This window comes from Nerophis ophidion, linkage group LG02 (genome assembly GCF_033978795.1).
Source record: "Nerophis ophidion isolate RoL-2023_Sa linkage group LG02, RoL_Noph_v1.0, whole genome shotgun sequence".
NCBI classification, from domain to species: Eukaryota; Metazoa; Chordata; class Actinopteri; order Syngnathiformes; family Syngnathidae; genus Nerophis; species Nerophis ophidion.
The window spans coordinates 29,348,599-29,364,538 of NC_084612.1; the positions used below are offsets into that span (position 1 = coordinate 29,348,599).

The following is a 15,940-nucleotide window of genomic DNA, read 5'->3' on the forward strand; positions in this document are numbered from 1 at the left end:
TTCATTCGACACACATGCTATTTAGAGAAGAAAAAATTGGAGGCACATCATGTATTTACATCTGAGGGTGACTTGTCCAGGGCGTGCCCTGCTTTCCGCCCAATTGCAGTTGGGATAGGCTCCAGCATTCCCCTGCCACCCTGAGAGGGACAAGCAGTAAAAAATGGTTGGATGGATGGGTCCAAAAACTAAGCATTAATTGTTAAAAAACAAATGACTTATTTGTACATCACTATCCACCGTATTTGATTGACATAACAAGTGCCGTGCTGCTATGATCGTGACACTAATGAGAAAAAGGATGTTTGTTTGCAGTTGATTTCCTGCTAGTAATATTAGTCTCATCTACAATTCATGTTTGCAGTTGTTTATATGGTGTGAAGTTGTTCATATTTTGTCTCATCATTTAGCTATTGATGTCCTAGTTCAGCAATATTTGCTAGCAATATCAAGATTTAGTATATGCTGTTGAGTCTACAAAAGACTGATTCATCTAGTTTATTGATACCATTGAAAACATGTTCTTGATGCTAACAGATTTCACCAAAAATGCTACAATGTGGTCATCCATATTGAATAAAGAACTTGGCTGTCTTGCGAAACCATAACTAATCTTTTAGTTTCTGTTATGAAAATCGACAACAAAAATACGGTGAATAGGACCAACAATTGCAATTTATTAATAAGACTAGACATGACATTAGTTTGTTTGCACCATAGTTGTATGAACCACAAAACAACACAAACGAGTGCTATTTTTTGTCCTTTCTTCACATTTAGTTATGCTCTCAAACACTACTTATATAACAGAGAATAAACTCGATTGCATCACATAAAAGTTTCTTAAACAAATTAAATGTTTTACAAAATGATCGCATCAGACACGACGAGCATGCTCCGATTGAATTTCCAAAGGATGAACGTGATATTTTTTAGAGCCTCCTTCGTTTGACGCACTTTCGTTTTTTCCTTGACACTATTACCTTTATGAACCATTTCTTTCGGGACTCTTTTCTATCCCTCTATTTGAACGATTAAAACACCCAAGAACCAAACAGCAATTCCGCAATTCCTGCTCTAACTGTTTTAATGCTACGCTCAAACTGCTTGACCATTGTTGTAAGCATTTCACCAATCTTGCGCACTTTGCAAATTTAGACACGATCCAACAGCAAAACAGTCTCCCAACACTGCGTAGATGGCATCAAGGCCTATTTATCTTAAGCGTGAGGGTTGGGAAACGAAGGTGTTTGGCGAGGGAAGTGTGGATTCAGGCCGGGTGGCCTATTTCAAGTTCCAGGTAACCCTACATTATTATATTTTATAAATAGTAAACCGAGTTGTGGTAGTAGTTTAGTCGGGGATGTACACTATATAGTGATGAATCCAATAAACATTTGATTTGATTTGATTTGACATTAAATTTGCAAAATGCGGTTGCGCATCATGCAAATAGCGCCCATTGGTAATGTGCTTCGTGAATCAAGACGCAAAGAAAGACGGATGGGACGTCATATGCAAACCAGCAATTAAGATCGTTCACAATACTTTTTTTTTTTTTAGATTTAACTTCTGAGTTAAGTATTTGTAAATATGATTTTACATGTGATGTTTTTTTTCTCACAAAATCGTTATGTAGGTTTGTATGTAAAAAAAAAAATAAAATAAAGAAAGACCCACGCCTACGTTGTTTTATTTAATGCTTTTATTTTGAAAATCAGAAATATGGTTGCTTCTGTCGGATGTCGCAATGTTGTTCATGTTTCCTGTGCTCCTATTGGACGGACGAGATGTCAATCAAAGCAATGGGACATCAATGCGACCGCCCATTCAATCGGAGCCTGGTTACAGGACTGACCACTGGGAGTGACTGTCAACATACAAACATGGCTGCCTCTTCGGCTACAGACAAGGCGATGACCGGTGATAACGCACCCGAACACATTCCTTGTGGTCCCCAAGAAGCTGTGTCGCAGTCTCGGGAGATAATTAAACCGTCCGTAGTGGAGCTGACCAAAGAAGTGAGAACAAACATCCTCTGCACGGTCAAAGGATGTGGGAAGATCCTTCCCAACACACCTGCATTGAACATGCATCTCGTCAAGTCACACAGAGTGAAGGTAAACCACCAGAATGTTCTGGAACACATGCATGCTAGCCGAGCTCACTTAGCTGGCAATTCGCTTTACGTTGCACTATTAAAAACACACGTCATCAGTATTTACTTATTAGAGCGGGTCAAATCAATTGATAGTAAAGAAAATGACGTGCGGTTGTTTTAGCAAACGTTGCAAAGGTAAGTTTATTTAGTTCAATGACGAAACGTGATTTAGCTAGGAGGCTAACGTGTATGTCTTTTACATAAAGTAAGGATTCGGTTGAAAATGTTTATTGCCTTGCTTTGCTATTGTCTAAATCCACTCGTGGTTGTCATTCCAAAGCTGTTATCCAACGTTTACTGTGGAGGCGGTAAAAGCGGCAAGCAGGTTTTTTGTGGGAGTAATTCATGTGTTTGTCCACCATGAATGAGAGAGGCCCTTTACACGCAAATGTTGTCTCTTCTACAGCAAGCTTTGGCAATGAGCACTTTTGTTTAAACAGGCTGAATGGTAATTGTAATGCAAAGGCCATTAAGTGCTTTCTTTGCGTTTTTTTACATTACCGCACAAATTACGTTCTAATAATGCATCATAGGCCGGATTATAAACTATCAATACTCCATCTCAAGAAGCATCTTTGTGAAATCACATGTTTTTGATTAAATGATAAATGGGTTGAGTGGATAATGAGATCGACAGGCGGATTGGTGCAGCGTCTTCAGTAATGCAGACGTTATACCGATCTGTTGTGGTGAAGGAGCTGAGCCAGACGGTAAATCTCTCAATTTACCGATCGATCTACGTTCCCATCCTCAACCTATGGTTATGAGCTTTGGGTCATGACCGAAAGGATAAGATCACCGGTACAAGCGGCCGAAATGAGTTTCCTCCTCCGGGTGGCGGGGCTCTCCCTTAGAGATAGGGTGAGCAGCTCTGTCATCCGGGAGGAACTCCAAGTAATGCCGCCGCTCCTCCACATCGAGAGGAGCCAGATGAGGTGGTTCGGGCATCTGGTCAGGATACCACCCGAACGCCTCCCGGGGGAGGTTTTTAGGGCACGTCCAACCGGTAGGAGGCCACGGGGAAGACCCACGACATGTTGGGAAGACTTCGTATCCCAGCTGGCCTAGGAACGCCTCGGGATCCCCCGGGAAAAGCTAGACGAAGTGGCTGGGGAGAGGGAAGTCTGGGCTTCCCTGCTTAGGCTGCTGCCCCCGCAACCCGACCTTGGATAAGCGGAAGAAGATGGATGGATGGATAAGTGGGTTGTACTTGAATAGTGCTTTTCTGCCTTCAAGGTACTCAAAGCGCTTTGACACTACTTCCACATTAACCCATTCACACACATTCACACACTTGATGGAGGGAGCTGCTTTGCAACACGCTAACCAGCACCCATCAGGAGCAAGGGTGAAGTGTCTTGCTCAGGACACAACGGACGTGACTAGGTTGGTACTAGGTGGGGATTGAACCAGGGACCCTCAGGTTGCGCACGGCCACTCTACCACTGCGCCTCACCGTCCCGATTACATAATGTAATGGTAAATACTTGTATGGCGCTTTTCTACCTTCAAAGTACTCAAAGCGCCTTGACACTATTTCCACATTCACTCGTTTGTACACTAATGGCAGGAGCTGCCATGCAAGGCCCTAACCACGACCCATCAGGAGCAATGGTTGAGTGTCTTGCTCAAAGACACAACAGATGACTAGGTTGGTAGAAGCAGGGGAACCCTCAGGTTGCTGACACGGCCACTCTCCCAACCACACCACGGCATCATCAACTTGATACCCACTTGCTAGAAGAGCTCGCCCCTGTGTTTTCACCCACCACTTCACTGAGGACAGCTTTAATAAACATTTTAAAAAAAGACGGACTTCACTACACATCTACTAGTTACAAGCCTCATCTTCTGTGTGTTAGTGGCCCCGCCTCCACCCACAGATACAGGGTGGATGACTGACTGGAGGGTTTGTTTCATTTATTTCATTTCCTTTATAGATAGGTCAAAAAGTGATCGTTAAGTTTTGATTAAACTTTCAGGAAATGGTTCAAGGAACAAGTGATTATATTTTCGGAGGTGATCCAGATTACTGTTTGCCTTCAGGACTAATTCACTTTCAGAAGGCAGGGCAGAGGTATGCGCTCTTCGAGTGCTTTTTCTAGATCAGGCAAGGAAAATATTTAGGAAAATGCAAACATTTGCATTTTTAAACATGCATTTTTGTGTGAAAATATCACTTGCATGTTTTTTTCTTTCAGAAATAAGTTAAAATACGATCTGAACAAAATTTGTTGAACGTTTACCTCAGCCGCAGGTAACCGTTCTTGCCTAAACGCCACATTGAATTAGGTTAGGAGCACCGAAACAAGCTCGTTAGCTTAACCATCTACCTAGCTTACTTGTCGGCTCCATTCATTCTCTAAGCCACCACATTGACGTCTGTCCCCTTTGCTGATAATATTTAGGCATTTACAATCTGAACACTTAGTTCCGAACCAGTTGTACTCAAGAGTATTTATTAGTAGCCAGTGAGAAGGAATATATTTTTTTACGGATTGTAAACATGGGGCACAACACGAAGTATATTACCCAAGAGGGCATGGCTACAGGATAGAGTTGCCAAATAGGAAACGTTATTTGAATGCATGTTATGGAATTTTATCATCCATCCATTTTCTACCGCTTATTCCCTCTGGGGTTGCGGGGGGCGCTGGTGCCTATCTCAGATACAATCGGGTGGAAGGCAGGTACTAGGGCCAATTTAGTGTTGCCAATCAACTTATCCCCAGGTGCATGTGTTTGGAAGTGGGAGGAAGCCGGAGTACCCGGAGGGAACCCACGCATTCACGGAGAGGACATGCAAACTCCACACAGAAAGATCCCGGGGCCCAGGATTGAACCCTGACTACTCAGGACCTTCATATTGTTAGGCAGATGCACTAACCCCTCTGCCACCGTGAAGCCAGACAAATTTTATCATTCACAATGATAATGTTAGTAAATTATCTACTAAAACCCATTAAAATTCTACAGTACATTACATGGGACATGCAAGTCAGAACAAAAAAAAAAACACAGCCAAAAATGTTTGGTAGATGCAAATTAAGGTAAAGTATAGTGTAGAAATGCACCCAAGTGCAGGAATTGTCGTCATGATTTTCCAAATTGTACATCGGGGCAGCACTTCATGCTGATAGAAATATTCCTTTTTGTCTCAATTTTCTTTTCTTAAATGGAGCTCACATACCTTGTAGTTAAATGTGTGACAGTGTCCACACCTGCATTTGGTGTGTCGTATAAACTACTTGTTCAACAATGACAATTGCCTTCAAACGGTCTGGAGACTTACACGTCACACTCTTGCCCCAGCTTTACGTCACTCCCATTTACACAGAATCTGTTCCAGCTCTAATGCCAGTGTGGTTGAAAGACTTTGTGTCAGTGTCAGCAATCTTAGGCTTGGACAACATGAGGATCACATTTGTACCAGTGAGTAGCTGCATAAAAAACTCTAAATAGTATGCAGAATTGGGACATGGATCAAGCGTGTTGTTTATAATCTACAGTGATTTGGCAGTTCTTCTGTCAGATGTAGTAATTATGTACTCTGGACGACAGGATAACAGAGCACTGCTTCAATTACTCACTCTGCATGCATCCCCTATTATTCATTGGGGTCCAACAGAGAGAATGTGTTTTGATAAGAACCATTTGAACATTCCCCTTTGTTTGCACAACAACAATATATCCAGTTTTCCTTGCAATAGATAACTTAATTAACATGACTCATGCTTGAGCCTACAACCATATTATGTTTGAAGCAATGCATTGCATTCATTGTATTTGTTGAATGATTATGTATTTGACTTATTAATGATCAATAGTTTTTAGCCTCTCTTCTTCCTCTGATGTTTGGGTAGATGGAGGTGACCTCGGCCACACTTTGGCTGTAGAAGTAATAATGTTTTGCCGCCTGAAGGCTTGTCTGTTAGTCTAATACAAAAGTCTTATATTTCTCTTTTGAATAAAATGTTGATCATTCTTTAATAATGGTTGCCCTTTCTCTGACTTAAAAAGAAGGTCAATACTGGTGTCACCTTTTAATTCTTAACACTGTACTATTATTTGGTCTGATGCAAGAAACACACTAAAAGTTGAATGCATCTTTTTTTTGTTCTGTGTCCCTCAGGATGGTATTGTCAACCCCACTGTCAGAAAGGACATGAAGTCCTGCAAAAAGCTATACTGCTGCCCCATAGAGGGTTGTCCCAGAGGGCCAGGAAGACCCTTCTCCCAATTCTCACTGGTTAAACAAGTAAGCTTACACCAAATCTAAGGTCGTGGCCACACTGTACATTTTTAGGTGAGAACAGTGAAGTATTGTACTGCCTTGCATATCCAAATGGAAATGGCATTCTCTTTGGTGTGGAACCATAGTTTTTGAAAACTCCAGACAGGAAAATTCTGATAACGCGGCCTTGTCGTTCGTTACTAGGTGGACAAGAAAACTACTACTTTTTGATTACCATGACATCGCTGTGCCATCACGCTGTCGTGATCATACAAAAAAGAGTAACAGAGCAAGCAATGGTGAACAACAAAGCTGTGTGTGTGCTGTAGTTACTGCAATTAGGTCTATGGCAACAAAACCTTGTCATCGACCAACTAGAATGTGCAACACAGGTGCTTTCACAATCATAAACACGTCATGTTATTTTAAATATCGCATTGTCAAGCAAGTACCACCTGAAGAAAAAGTACTTTGTCTCAATGACAATTGTATACGACTGGGAAAATACTGTAGGGCTGGAACAATTATTCAACATCAAATTGACATTGAGGTTTTAATTACTGCAATAACCCAACCGCAAGGGACTGAGGTTTATATTTTACTCTTGCCCCAGTCCTTGGACTGCTGGCCAATCTAAGGTTTGTGACAGGAAACCGCAAGTTTGTATGCGCTGCAGTTGATGCAATCAGTGTGCTAATAACATACACCACTTGCGTTGTATTACTGTATAGTACTACTATACGGTATTTTCAAAATCTTAAAGGTGACAGTTTAAAATGGCTGAAGAAACTGGCAGTACAGGGTCGGTCAACTTACCGGTTGTTTGAAACGGGTGGACGGCAATGAAGCTACAGCAGGCGGCCAAGGACGGCATAAGCAAACATGGGCGTTGTACACATAAATCTAATATTTTTGAAAGTATAATATTGCAAATTTCTTCAATGTGTGGCAAGACAATTATATGTTCATAAAAGTACCATTCCTTCCTTCACTCATAAAAATTCCAAATGGAATGGTTATTACAATTTTTGACATAAAAATTGCAATGAAAGACTAAATGGAGTAATCTACATACACACAAATATCTGCAATATCCCCTTGTGTATTTGCCCATTTGCCTGTCCCTGCTGAGGCTGTCTTGTGTCTTAGAATATAATCTATTTGTTTATCAAACATGAGAGCATGACAAAAATACTATTTTGAGTGTTTCACCTCAATATTAAAACAGTCACCAAAATTATGCATCGTAACTTAACACATTAAGCGTTATACCGCTGGCACACTCTGATCTGACAGCAGTAGCTTGTCAAAATTAAAACATGATTAGACCTACCCAAAGCACAATTATGCGTTGTTTGACCACTCCAAGGGGATTCGAAGAAAGTTGATGAATGAGGCGAGTGTTGGTAGTTGAGAAGTCATCTGTCATATCTCCACTATCTGATCTCAAGGGTGATGGGTCAAATGCACAGAATAATTTTGCCACACCGAGTGTGTGACAATCATGGGTAATATAACTAACTATATCCGGTGGCAATGGTTTCCAGCTGCCTATCTGCCGAATTGGAAACATATTATGGTCTCGGTAATAGCAAGGCATCGTGTTACATTATTTTCACCTGGTGACATTTTTCCGTCTTAATGTGACTCAATGATAACAGCACGGTTTGGATGTTTTTTTTTACCGGCAGCAAACACATTTTTCCACATAGACGGCGCCTAAATGCATGCCTGATTCAGGTGTTAGGGGTAGCTCGAAATGTGTTCAAATGACATAATATTCATAGATATTAGCTGTTGTACGTGCATGTAATATTTTACTTTAAACTGGGGCTCACGATACCTAAACAGGCAACTGCCAATCCAATGAACAGTTTTTTTTTTTTTTGTTTTTTTTTTAATTTGTCATTATTAACCTACTTGAATTCACATTCTCAGCATTTTATGAAGATGCATGCAGAGAAAAAACACAAGTGCTCCAAGTGCAGCAATGGCTACAGCACCGAGTGGGACCTCAAGAGACACATTGAGGACTGTGGGAAGACTTACCAGTGTACGTGTGGCTGTCCGTATGCCAGCCGTGCTGCCCTTCTATCACATATCCTTCGGACAGGACATGAGATTCCTACTGAACACAGGCATGTATATTAATAATTTACCAATTTTGCAATATTCAAAAACCTTTAGCTCTATAAACCCTTTAACCTTTTTTTTATATTAGAATTCCTCCAGTAAAAAGGCGAAAGATGGAGAAACTCTCAAATTCTGAAAAGGGAAAGACCATTGATGCTGGGATCATGCCTTCCACTTATGAAGTTACTGAGGATACACCCCCTTCTGATATCATCATTCAAAGTTCGGACTTGGCCAGCCAGATGTCCAATGGCAACACAATCCTCCAGAAGCCACTTCTACCCAAACCCAATATGGCTTTGGTCAGTGTTCCTGTGATGCAGCTGGCTCACTTGCCTGTCCTCCTCCCTTCTACAGAGAGTGGAGCTCTCAGGTCAGTAGTGTTAGCAGTCAACAGCCAAGGCTCTGTTAGCACTCTCCACCTCCTGCCACAGGCCTCTGGAGCTGTAGTGCCTCAGGTGGATGCTAAGAGTTTAGTTTTTCAGGACAGTATGCCTACTTCTCGCTCTGGCCTTGGGCCAATCAGCACAGGTGTACAAGTTGGGCTTGGCAGTCCGGTCCCACAGGACTCGGGACGAGGAAGGAGTACATCTACCAACATTCAAACAGACAAGTCATATCTGGCAAAAATACCTTCAGGGGTCACAGAGGGGATTGGATTGTGTTCTGTGGGCGAGCCTGCTGTATCATCCTGCTCCCAGACGGACATCAGTGTGAGTGCCCAAATCCTCCTGCCAGTCAGTGTTCAAACCCAGACCTTGTACACCCGAGCCAAAGCCACATCAACTATCGGGGCTCAGACAGACAGCCAATCCCTAAACCAAAGTACTTGCTCCTTTTCATTTGTGCCGCCGTGTAAAACCAGGCATACCCAGACCTACTTCACCATTCCACAATGGGAGGAGAAGGTTCATGATCAGTCCATCATGTGCTCTGACCTTTTTGGAGGGGATTCCCTCAGTGTCTCCACTCAGACAGCGCTGCACAGAGATGAGCCTCTGCTTGCCACAGGAAGTCGATTATATGAGGATGCAAAGGCAACAGGGGCCATGTGTTTTGGGGCTCAGACCGATGAACTGAACCCAAACAACGTTGCAGACAACCAAACCCAGACAATGACCTTGTTAAATGATTTGGAAAACATTCTCTCTGGCCATCAAGTGTTGACCGACACCACCACAGTTGGCGGTTCAAGCTTGACCCCCGTTCAGGAGCAGCACAGTACCATGGATTTTGACTTTGAAGAGTTTCTGAGTTCTGTGCACATTCAAACACAGACAGAGGAGAGCCACCTGGGAGGACTGAATGAAGACACACCACTTGAGTCTCTGGACATCCAGACCCAGACAGATTTCTTCCTGATGGACGATATAGACCAAAGTGAGGGAACAAATCGAACCCAAGCCAGTGACTTGGAGCTTTTTGACACTCAAACTCAGACTGATCTAAACTTCCTTCTAAGTGCTGGAAGTCACCTGCCCCTTGGTAGCATCCTGCGCCATTCAAGCTTTTCTATGAGCACAGAGTCTTCTGACACTGAAACGCAAACCGATCTGCCATCGTTTGCTCCCTGCCTTCCTCCTCAGTGCCCCGTCACTCAGGGGGACCAGGGAAGGCTTTTAAACAGCACAGAGACACAGACCAGCCAGGTGGAGGACTTCGGTAACCTCTTCTTGACAAGCAATGAAACCCAAACGGTCATGGATGACTTTTTGTCGGCCGATTTGGCATGGAACATTGATTGCCATTTCAGCTCTGTGGAAACTCAGACATGTGAAGAGCTTTTTGCTCTCTTTCAGCACCCTGAGAAACCCAACCGCTGAAATTACTCTTACGGTGCTGCCTGATGTCCTTGGTTACTTGCCTCTTTCTGTCATAAGAATGAGCGAAGGCTGTCCAATAGTGGATTAGCCATTAAGTTAAATGAAGTCCGTAAAAATGTCTTTGAATCATTCCACTTGGGACACATCGTCCGGGAGTGTTTCTAGGTTTGTTTCCTGACTGCTTAGTGCACTTTATAGCTCGATGGGCCGAATGTTTCAGCTCAGTCATTACATATTTATTTGCACATAAATGTTGTGTAATGTGTGTAGTCTGAAATGCTACTTTTTTGTTTGTCTTTTTTTTCTGGGGGGGTATTTGCTAGCATAGTGTACTTAGACATAACGTTACACCTGTGGTTAATCCAGGCTACTGTAGTTAAATACGCATGTAATGCATGAAAAAAGTTCGTTTACACATTTTTGCAGTTGCTTTGTGTGTATTTAGTATGTGCAGGAAGTCTTCAATTTGTCCGCACAAGCATCTTAATGGCTGCTTAGCCGATTTAAAGGCAAGCACACAATATCATTAACAGAGTTGCACTAGTGAGACTATTTCTGGATGAAGCCTTACTGAACAAAGAAGTCAGTGTAAAAAAAACAACAAAAACGCACAAGTACAAAGGTAACGTTATCAGTCGTAGCACACCTTTTGAGTGAAGGGAAAATATGTATTCTATTTTGATGTGGTCATTCTATTCTGATGTGGTCATTTTTGTAGGTAACTGATTCTAAGCTGTCTGTCTGACTTATTCATTAGCTTGGTGTAAGTATATATGCTGGCTGTGAGTCAAAAGTCATGTTGCTGCAAAGCATATTAGTATTACCTGCCATAGTGAAAAACTCAATGCATGTCAAAAACAATTACTAAACCCATTGTATGCTGATTGTGTTGCACTGAGTTACTTCAAATTGATAATGCACCCTAAGCAGGTCATGTTCTACTCTGGAGTAAAAATATTATTACGTTGATGGTGCCTTAACACAAGTGTTATCTTTTCGTATTCTATTATGTTTAACAAAAATAATCACAATACTTTTTGCATTGTATTTTTATTGAAGTTGCATGATATTCCGCATATTGTTTCTTTACAATAGCTTACACATTACAATGTGAAAATATATTATTTTCTGTATCACATTTCCACATGTGTTGGTCAGGTGTATATTGGAACTTTCTGTTTTTTCAAAGTTGAGTTCCCGTGTGTTTCTTGCAGAAGAAAAACATTAAGCAGGTATTTTTACATTTAGAGTTGTTGACATACAATATATACGTCCACACACTCCAAACATGATCAGTAAAGAGAATATGGCTCGACCTTATCAAGTTTATAGTGTAAAACTTTTTGCACCACATATCAATTCAAAGATATAGGTAAGTGGAGATATTTGAGCCTCTATGTATAATAACCTGATGTAGACTACAGGAAATGCAAAATAAATTCAAACTTGTCCACCCAATTGTTTAATTGAATATGTACATTGTATAATCAACTCTAGAAAAGAATGGTTTGTATCTAAGGCCCCCAAAAAATTATGATTCTTACATGCCAATGGTACGCGAATGCATACTTCTGATTGCAACTGTGGATACATTGTTGGCTTGGAACACAATTGTTTTAAGATCATGCATGGTTTTTCTAGCACAAAATGCTTTTAAGTATGATGGTAGAAACAAATGTTTGCTTGATCTAAGGGCAACGACGTTAACCAGAGGTTCTTAATAAACTGCTGGAACATATCGTGTTTTTTTCAATATGCTTCTTTGATTGGTCTTGTGTAGAATATGTAAAAAGTAGAACAATATACTTCATTAACATAAACTGAGACTAGTTTTCAACTGTAATGCTATACACAACATTGAGATGTGGCAGTAGGTTTACTTTTGCTGTCAGCTTTGCTGATGTTGCCTAAAATTAGAGTGCACTCAGGGAATTATGCATTAACTTTTATATGATAAAAACAAATGGCAACATTGCGGATGTACTCATCTACATGTCTTTTACAATTGTCTGTCATGTCCCTGCAGGGTTATTAATCTGTCATGGGGAGCCAAAATTTGGCTTTCATTTAATAGGAGGTAAAAATGTAAAGTTTGTAATGGGAACCACTGTACTTTTAGTCTGGTGGCGTTTTGAGGACTTTGACGACCTGCTGCTCTTTGACGTGTTTTGAGGCAAATGTTGAAGTTGCAAAGGAGTCCCACTTTGCAAAGGAGTCCCACTTTGAGGGGCTTTCTCTTCGTGTACGAGGTGTGACGTGTCTTCGTCCACGCCATCCGGTGCGAGGCACTCCGGGGACTCTGGCTGCAACCTCTGGCTGGGTGGCGTGGGTTTCTTCAAATTATGAGGGGTTGTGTGGGACTCACTGCAGTGTTCACCGCCGCTGGCTAAGGTGTCGCCGCAAGAGGTTGTTGGTTCGACGACGTGCAAGGGTGCTGGGTTGTCTGTTTCCTTGCGTGGCTTTGGTTTCTTGTCTCTTTTTTGAGGAAGAAGAATGCCACTGATTGGAGCCACTCTGTCCCAGCCACACACCTTTTCAGAACAAAAATATTAAATTTAACCTTTGTTAACATAGATTTTTTTTTTAAGTACAGATCCACTCACAGCCTCTTCCCAACCAGGATAGCAGTGATACTCATATGGCTCCACTTCTTTCAAAAAGGCTTCCTCACTTATGTCAAGAAGGGCATCCACATGAATCCTTTGTGCTCTGTAAAACTCGGCCGCATATTCCTCATCTGGAATCTCCTCGTCTGATCCATTCATAGCTGTGAGCTCCCCTTTTGTGGGATGAGTGACAAAAAAGCAATCTTAAAAATGGTTCTTAGTAAAAGAATAATATGTAAACTCACCTCGAATAGTTGAGAAGACTACAATGTGTGGCTGTTAAATACCCCTCCCACCCATCAGTGAGCCCTGGGATGGATTCTTGCGGCCACCCTTTCAGGAGTTATGCTAAAGAAATGAAAAAGTGTCAATATTTTATGACATTTCCTAATTGAATCTCGTCATTCAGATATCAGTTTTAAGGAATGAAAGCATCCATGGTTATTTCAGCTAGTGAACATGAAGTTAACTGTACATTTTTAAGTGGCTGTGTTGTTCTTGTGAAGATAAATGATAATTAAATCATTAGAATACATTTTTGTGAAAGAACTGCGCCGCTTACGTGAACCTCATCAGATGACAACCTCTTCCGGCGGCGTGTATTTACCATTCCCCACTAACATATTAGATTACACACTTGTTCAAAACAATGCAGTTGCAAATTATCATATCGGTATTCATCATAAACCGATTAAACGGGATAAATTAATAGCTCGATAGATGTTTCCTTGAAAGTAGAGTGAAAATGGCGTGTGACGACCCGCCAGCCGCCAAAAACTCTTAAGTCCATTAATGAATGTTCTGTCTGTTAATTAAGTTAATCAAGTAATGTTCAGACTGCGTGTAGATAGGTGGCGGCTTCATTTGCGTATTTAAATATGTACAAACCCTGTTTCCATATGAGTTGGGAAATTGTGTTAGATGTAAATGTAAACGAAATACAATGATTTGCAAATCCTTTTCAACCCATATTCAATTGAATGCATTACAAAGACAAGATATTTGATGTTCAAACTAATGAACTTTATTTTTTTTGCAAGTAATAATTAACTTAGCATTTCATGGCTGCAACACATGCCAAAGTAGTTGGGAAAGGGCATGTTCACTGTGTTACATCACCTTTTCTTTTAACAACACTCAATAAACGTCTGGAAACTGAGGAAACTAATTGTTGAAGCTTTGAAAATGGAATTCTTTCTCATTCTTGTTTTATGTAGAGCTCTAGTTGTTCAACAGTCAGGGGTCTCCGCTGACGTATTTTACGCTTCATAATGCGCCACACATTTTCGATAGGAGACAGGTCTGGACTGCAGGCGGGCCAGGAAAGTACCCACACTCGTTTTTTACGAAGCCATGCTGTTGTAACACGTGGCTTGGCATTGTCTTGCTGAAATAAGCGGGGGCGTCTATGATAACGTTGCTTGGATGAAAACATATGTTGCTCCAAAACCTGTATGGACCTTTCAGCATTGATGGTGCCTTCACAGATGTGTAAGCAACCCATGCCTTGGGCACTAATACACCCTCATACCATCACAGATGCTGGCTTTTGAACTTTGCGCCTATAACAGTCCGGATGGTTATTTTCCTCTTTGTTCCGGAGGACACCACATCCACAGTTTCCAAATATAAATTGAAATGTGAACTTGTCAGACCACAGAACACTTTTCCACTTTGCATCAGTCCATCTTAGATGAGCTCGGGCCCAGTGAAGGCAGCGGCGTTCCTTGGTGTTGTTGATAAATGGGTTTTGCTTTGCATAGTAGAGTTTTAACTTGCACTTACAGATGTAGCAACCAACTGTAGTTACTGACACTGGTTTTATGAACTGTTCCTGAGCCCATGTGGTGATATCCTTTACACACTGATGTCCGTTTTTGATGCAGTACCGCCTGAGGAATCAAAGGTCCGTAATATCATGGCTTACGTGCAGTGATTTCTCAAGATTCTCTGAACCTTTTGATTTTACGGACTGTAAATGGTCCATCCATCCATCCATTTTCTACCGCTTATTCCCTTTCGGAGTCACGGGGAGCGCTGGCGCCTATCTCAGCTACAATCGGGCGGAAGGCAGGGTACACCCTGGACAAGTCGCCACCTCATCGCAGGGCCAACACAGATAAACAGACAACATTCACACTCACATTCACACACTAGGGCCAATTTAGTGTTGCCAATCAACCTAAATCCCTAAATTCCGTGCAATAGCTCGTTGAGAAATGTTCTTAAACTGTTCGACAATTAGCTTACAAATTGGTGACCCTCACCCCATCCTTATTTGTGAATTACTTAGCATTTCATGGAAGCTGCTTTTATATATTTATATATTTTTATCAGTTTTAACATCAAACATGTTGTCTTTGTAGCATATTCAACTGAATATGGGTTGAAAATGATTTGCAAATCATTGTATTCCGTTTATATTTACATCTAACACAATTTCCCAACTCATATGGAAACAGGGTTTGTAAATTGATATTGGCCACAAAACGTAGGACTGTTGCTCCTTTCACACCATCCGCATTTTTTTATTTGGACATGCACTCTGAACAATTTTATTTGGGGTAAATTCTACTACTTGCTTTAATTAGTTGTCTTCCGTCTAAAAGCATGTGTATCCAATCTGTAGCCTGGGTCACAATCTACAGATAATATTTACAGAAAATTAAATAAAAAAGGGAAACGGGTGATATGTAATGAGAAAAAGTTGTAACGTTGCCTGGACGGCGTGGTGCAGTGTAAGAGTGGCCGTGCGCAACCCGAGGGTCCCTGGTTCAATCCCCACTTATTACCAACCTCGTCACGTCCGTTGTGTCCTGAGCAAGACACTTCACCCTTGCTCCTTATGGGTGCTGGTTAGCGCTTTGCATGGCAGCTCCCTCCATCAGTGTGTGAATGTGTGTGTGAATGGGTAAATGTGGAAGTAGTGTCAAAGCGCTTTGAGTACCTTGAAGGTAGAAAAGCGCTTTAAAAGTATAACCCA

The 15,940-nt window shown here is 41.5% G+C and overlaps 2 protein-coding genes across 2 annotated transcripts; one reads left to right on the forward strand and one right to left on the reverse strand.

Moving 5' to 3' along the window:
* Nucleotides 1-1,789: 1,789 nt before the first annotated feature.
* atmin (ATM interactor) lies at nucleotides 1,790-12,089 on the forward strand. The gene is made up of 4 exons (XM_061880925.1): nucleotides 1,790-2,120; nucleotides 6,294-6,419; nucleotides 8,334-8,533; nucleotides 8,617-12,089. The coding sequence occupies exons 1-4, from the start codon at nucleotides 1,791-1,793 to the stop codon at nucleotides 10,349-10,351; spliced, it is 2,391 nt and encodes a 796-aa protein (XP_061736909.1). The 5' UTR covers nucleotide 1,790; the 3' UTR covers nucleotides 10,352-12,089.
* LOC133538976 (uncharacterized) lies at nucleotides 11,397-13,561 on the reverse strand. Its single transcript, XM_061880948.1, has 3 exons — nucleotides 13,203-13,561; nucleotides 12,955-13,130; nucleotides 11,397-12,882 (listed from the first exon to the last, which is right to left on the reverse strand). The coding sequence occupies exons 2-3, from the start codon at nucleotides 13,114-13,116 to the stop codon at nucleotides 12,415-12,417; spliced, it is 630 nt and encodes a 209-aa protein (XP_061736932.1). The 5' UTR covers nucleotides 13,117-13,130; nucleotides 13,203-13,561; the 3' UTR covers nucleotides 11,397-12,414.
* Nucleotides 13,562-15,940: the final 2,379 nt, after the last annotated feature.

Coding starts and splice junctions, on each gene's coding strand:
- LOC133538976 (XM_061880948.1), bottom strand. CDS start 13,116: ATGAATGGATCAGACGAGGAGATTCCAGATGAGGAATATGCGGCCGAG. Junction 12,883..12,954: donor ATCCTGGTTGGGAAGAGGCT/GTGAGTGGATCT, acceptor TGTTCTGAAAAG/GTGTGTGGCTGGGACAGAGT.
- atmin (XM_061880925.1), top strand. CDS start 1,791: ATGTCAATCAAAGCAATGGGACATCAATGCGACCGCCCATTCAATCGG. Junction 2,121..6,293: donor TCAAGTCACACAGAGTGAAG/GTAAACCACCAG, acceptor TGTGTCCCTCAG/GATGGTATTGTCAACCCCAC. Junction 6,420..8,333: donor AATTCTCACTGGTTAAACAA/GTAAGCTTACAC, acceptor TCACATTCTCAG/CATTTTATGAAGATGCATGC.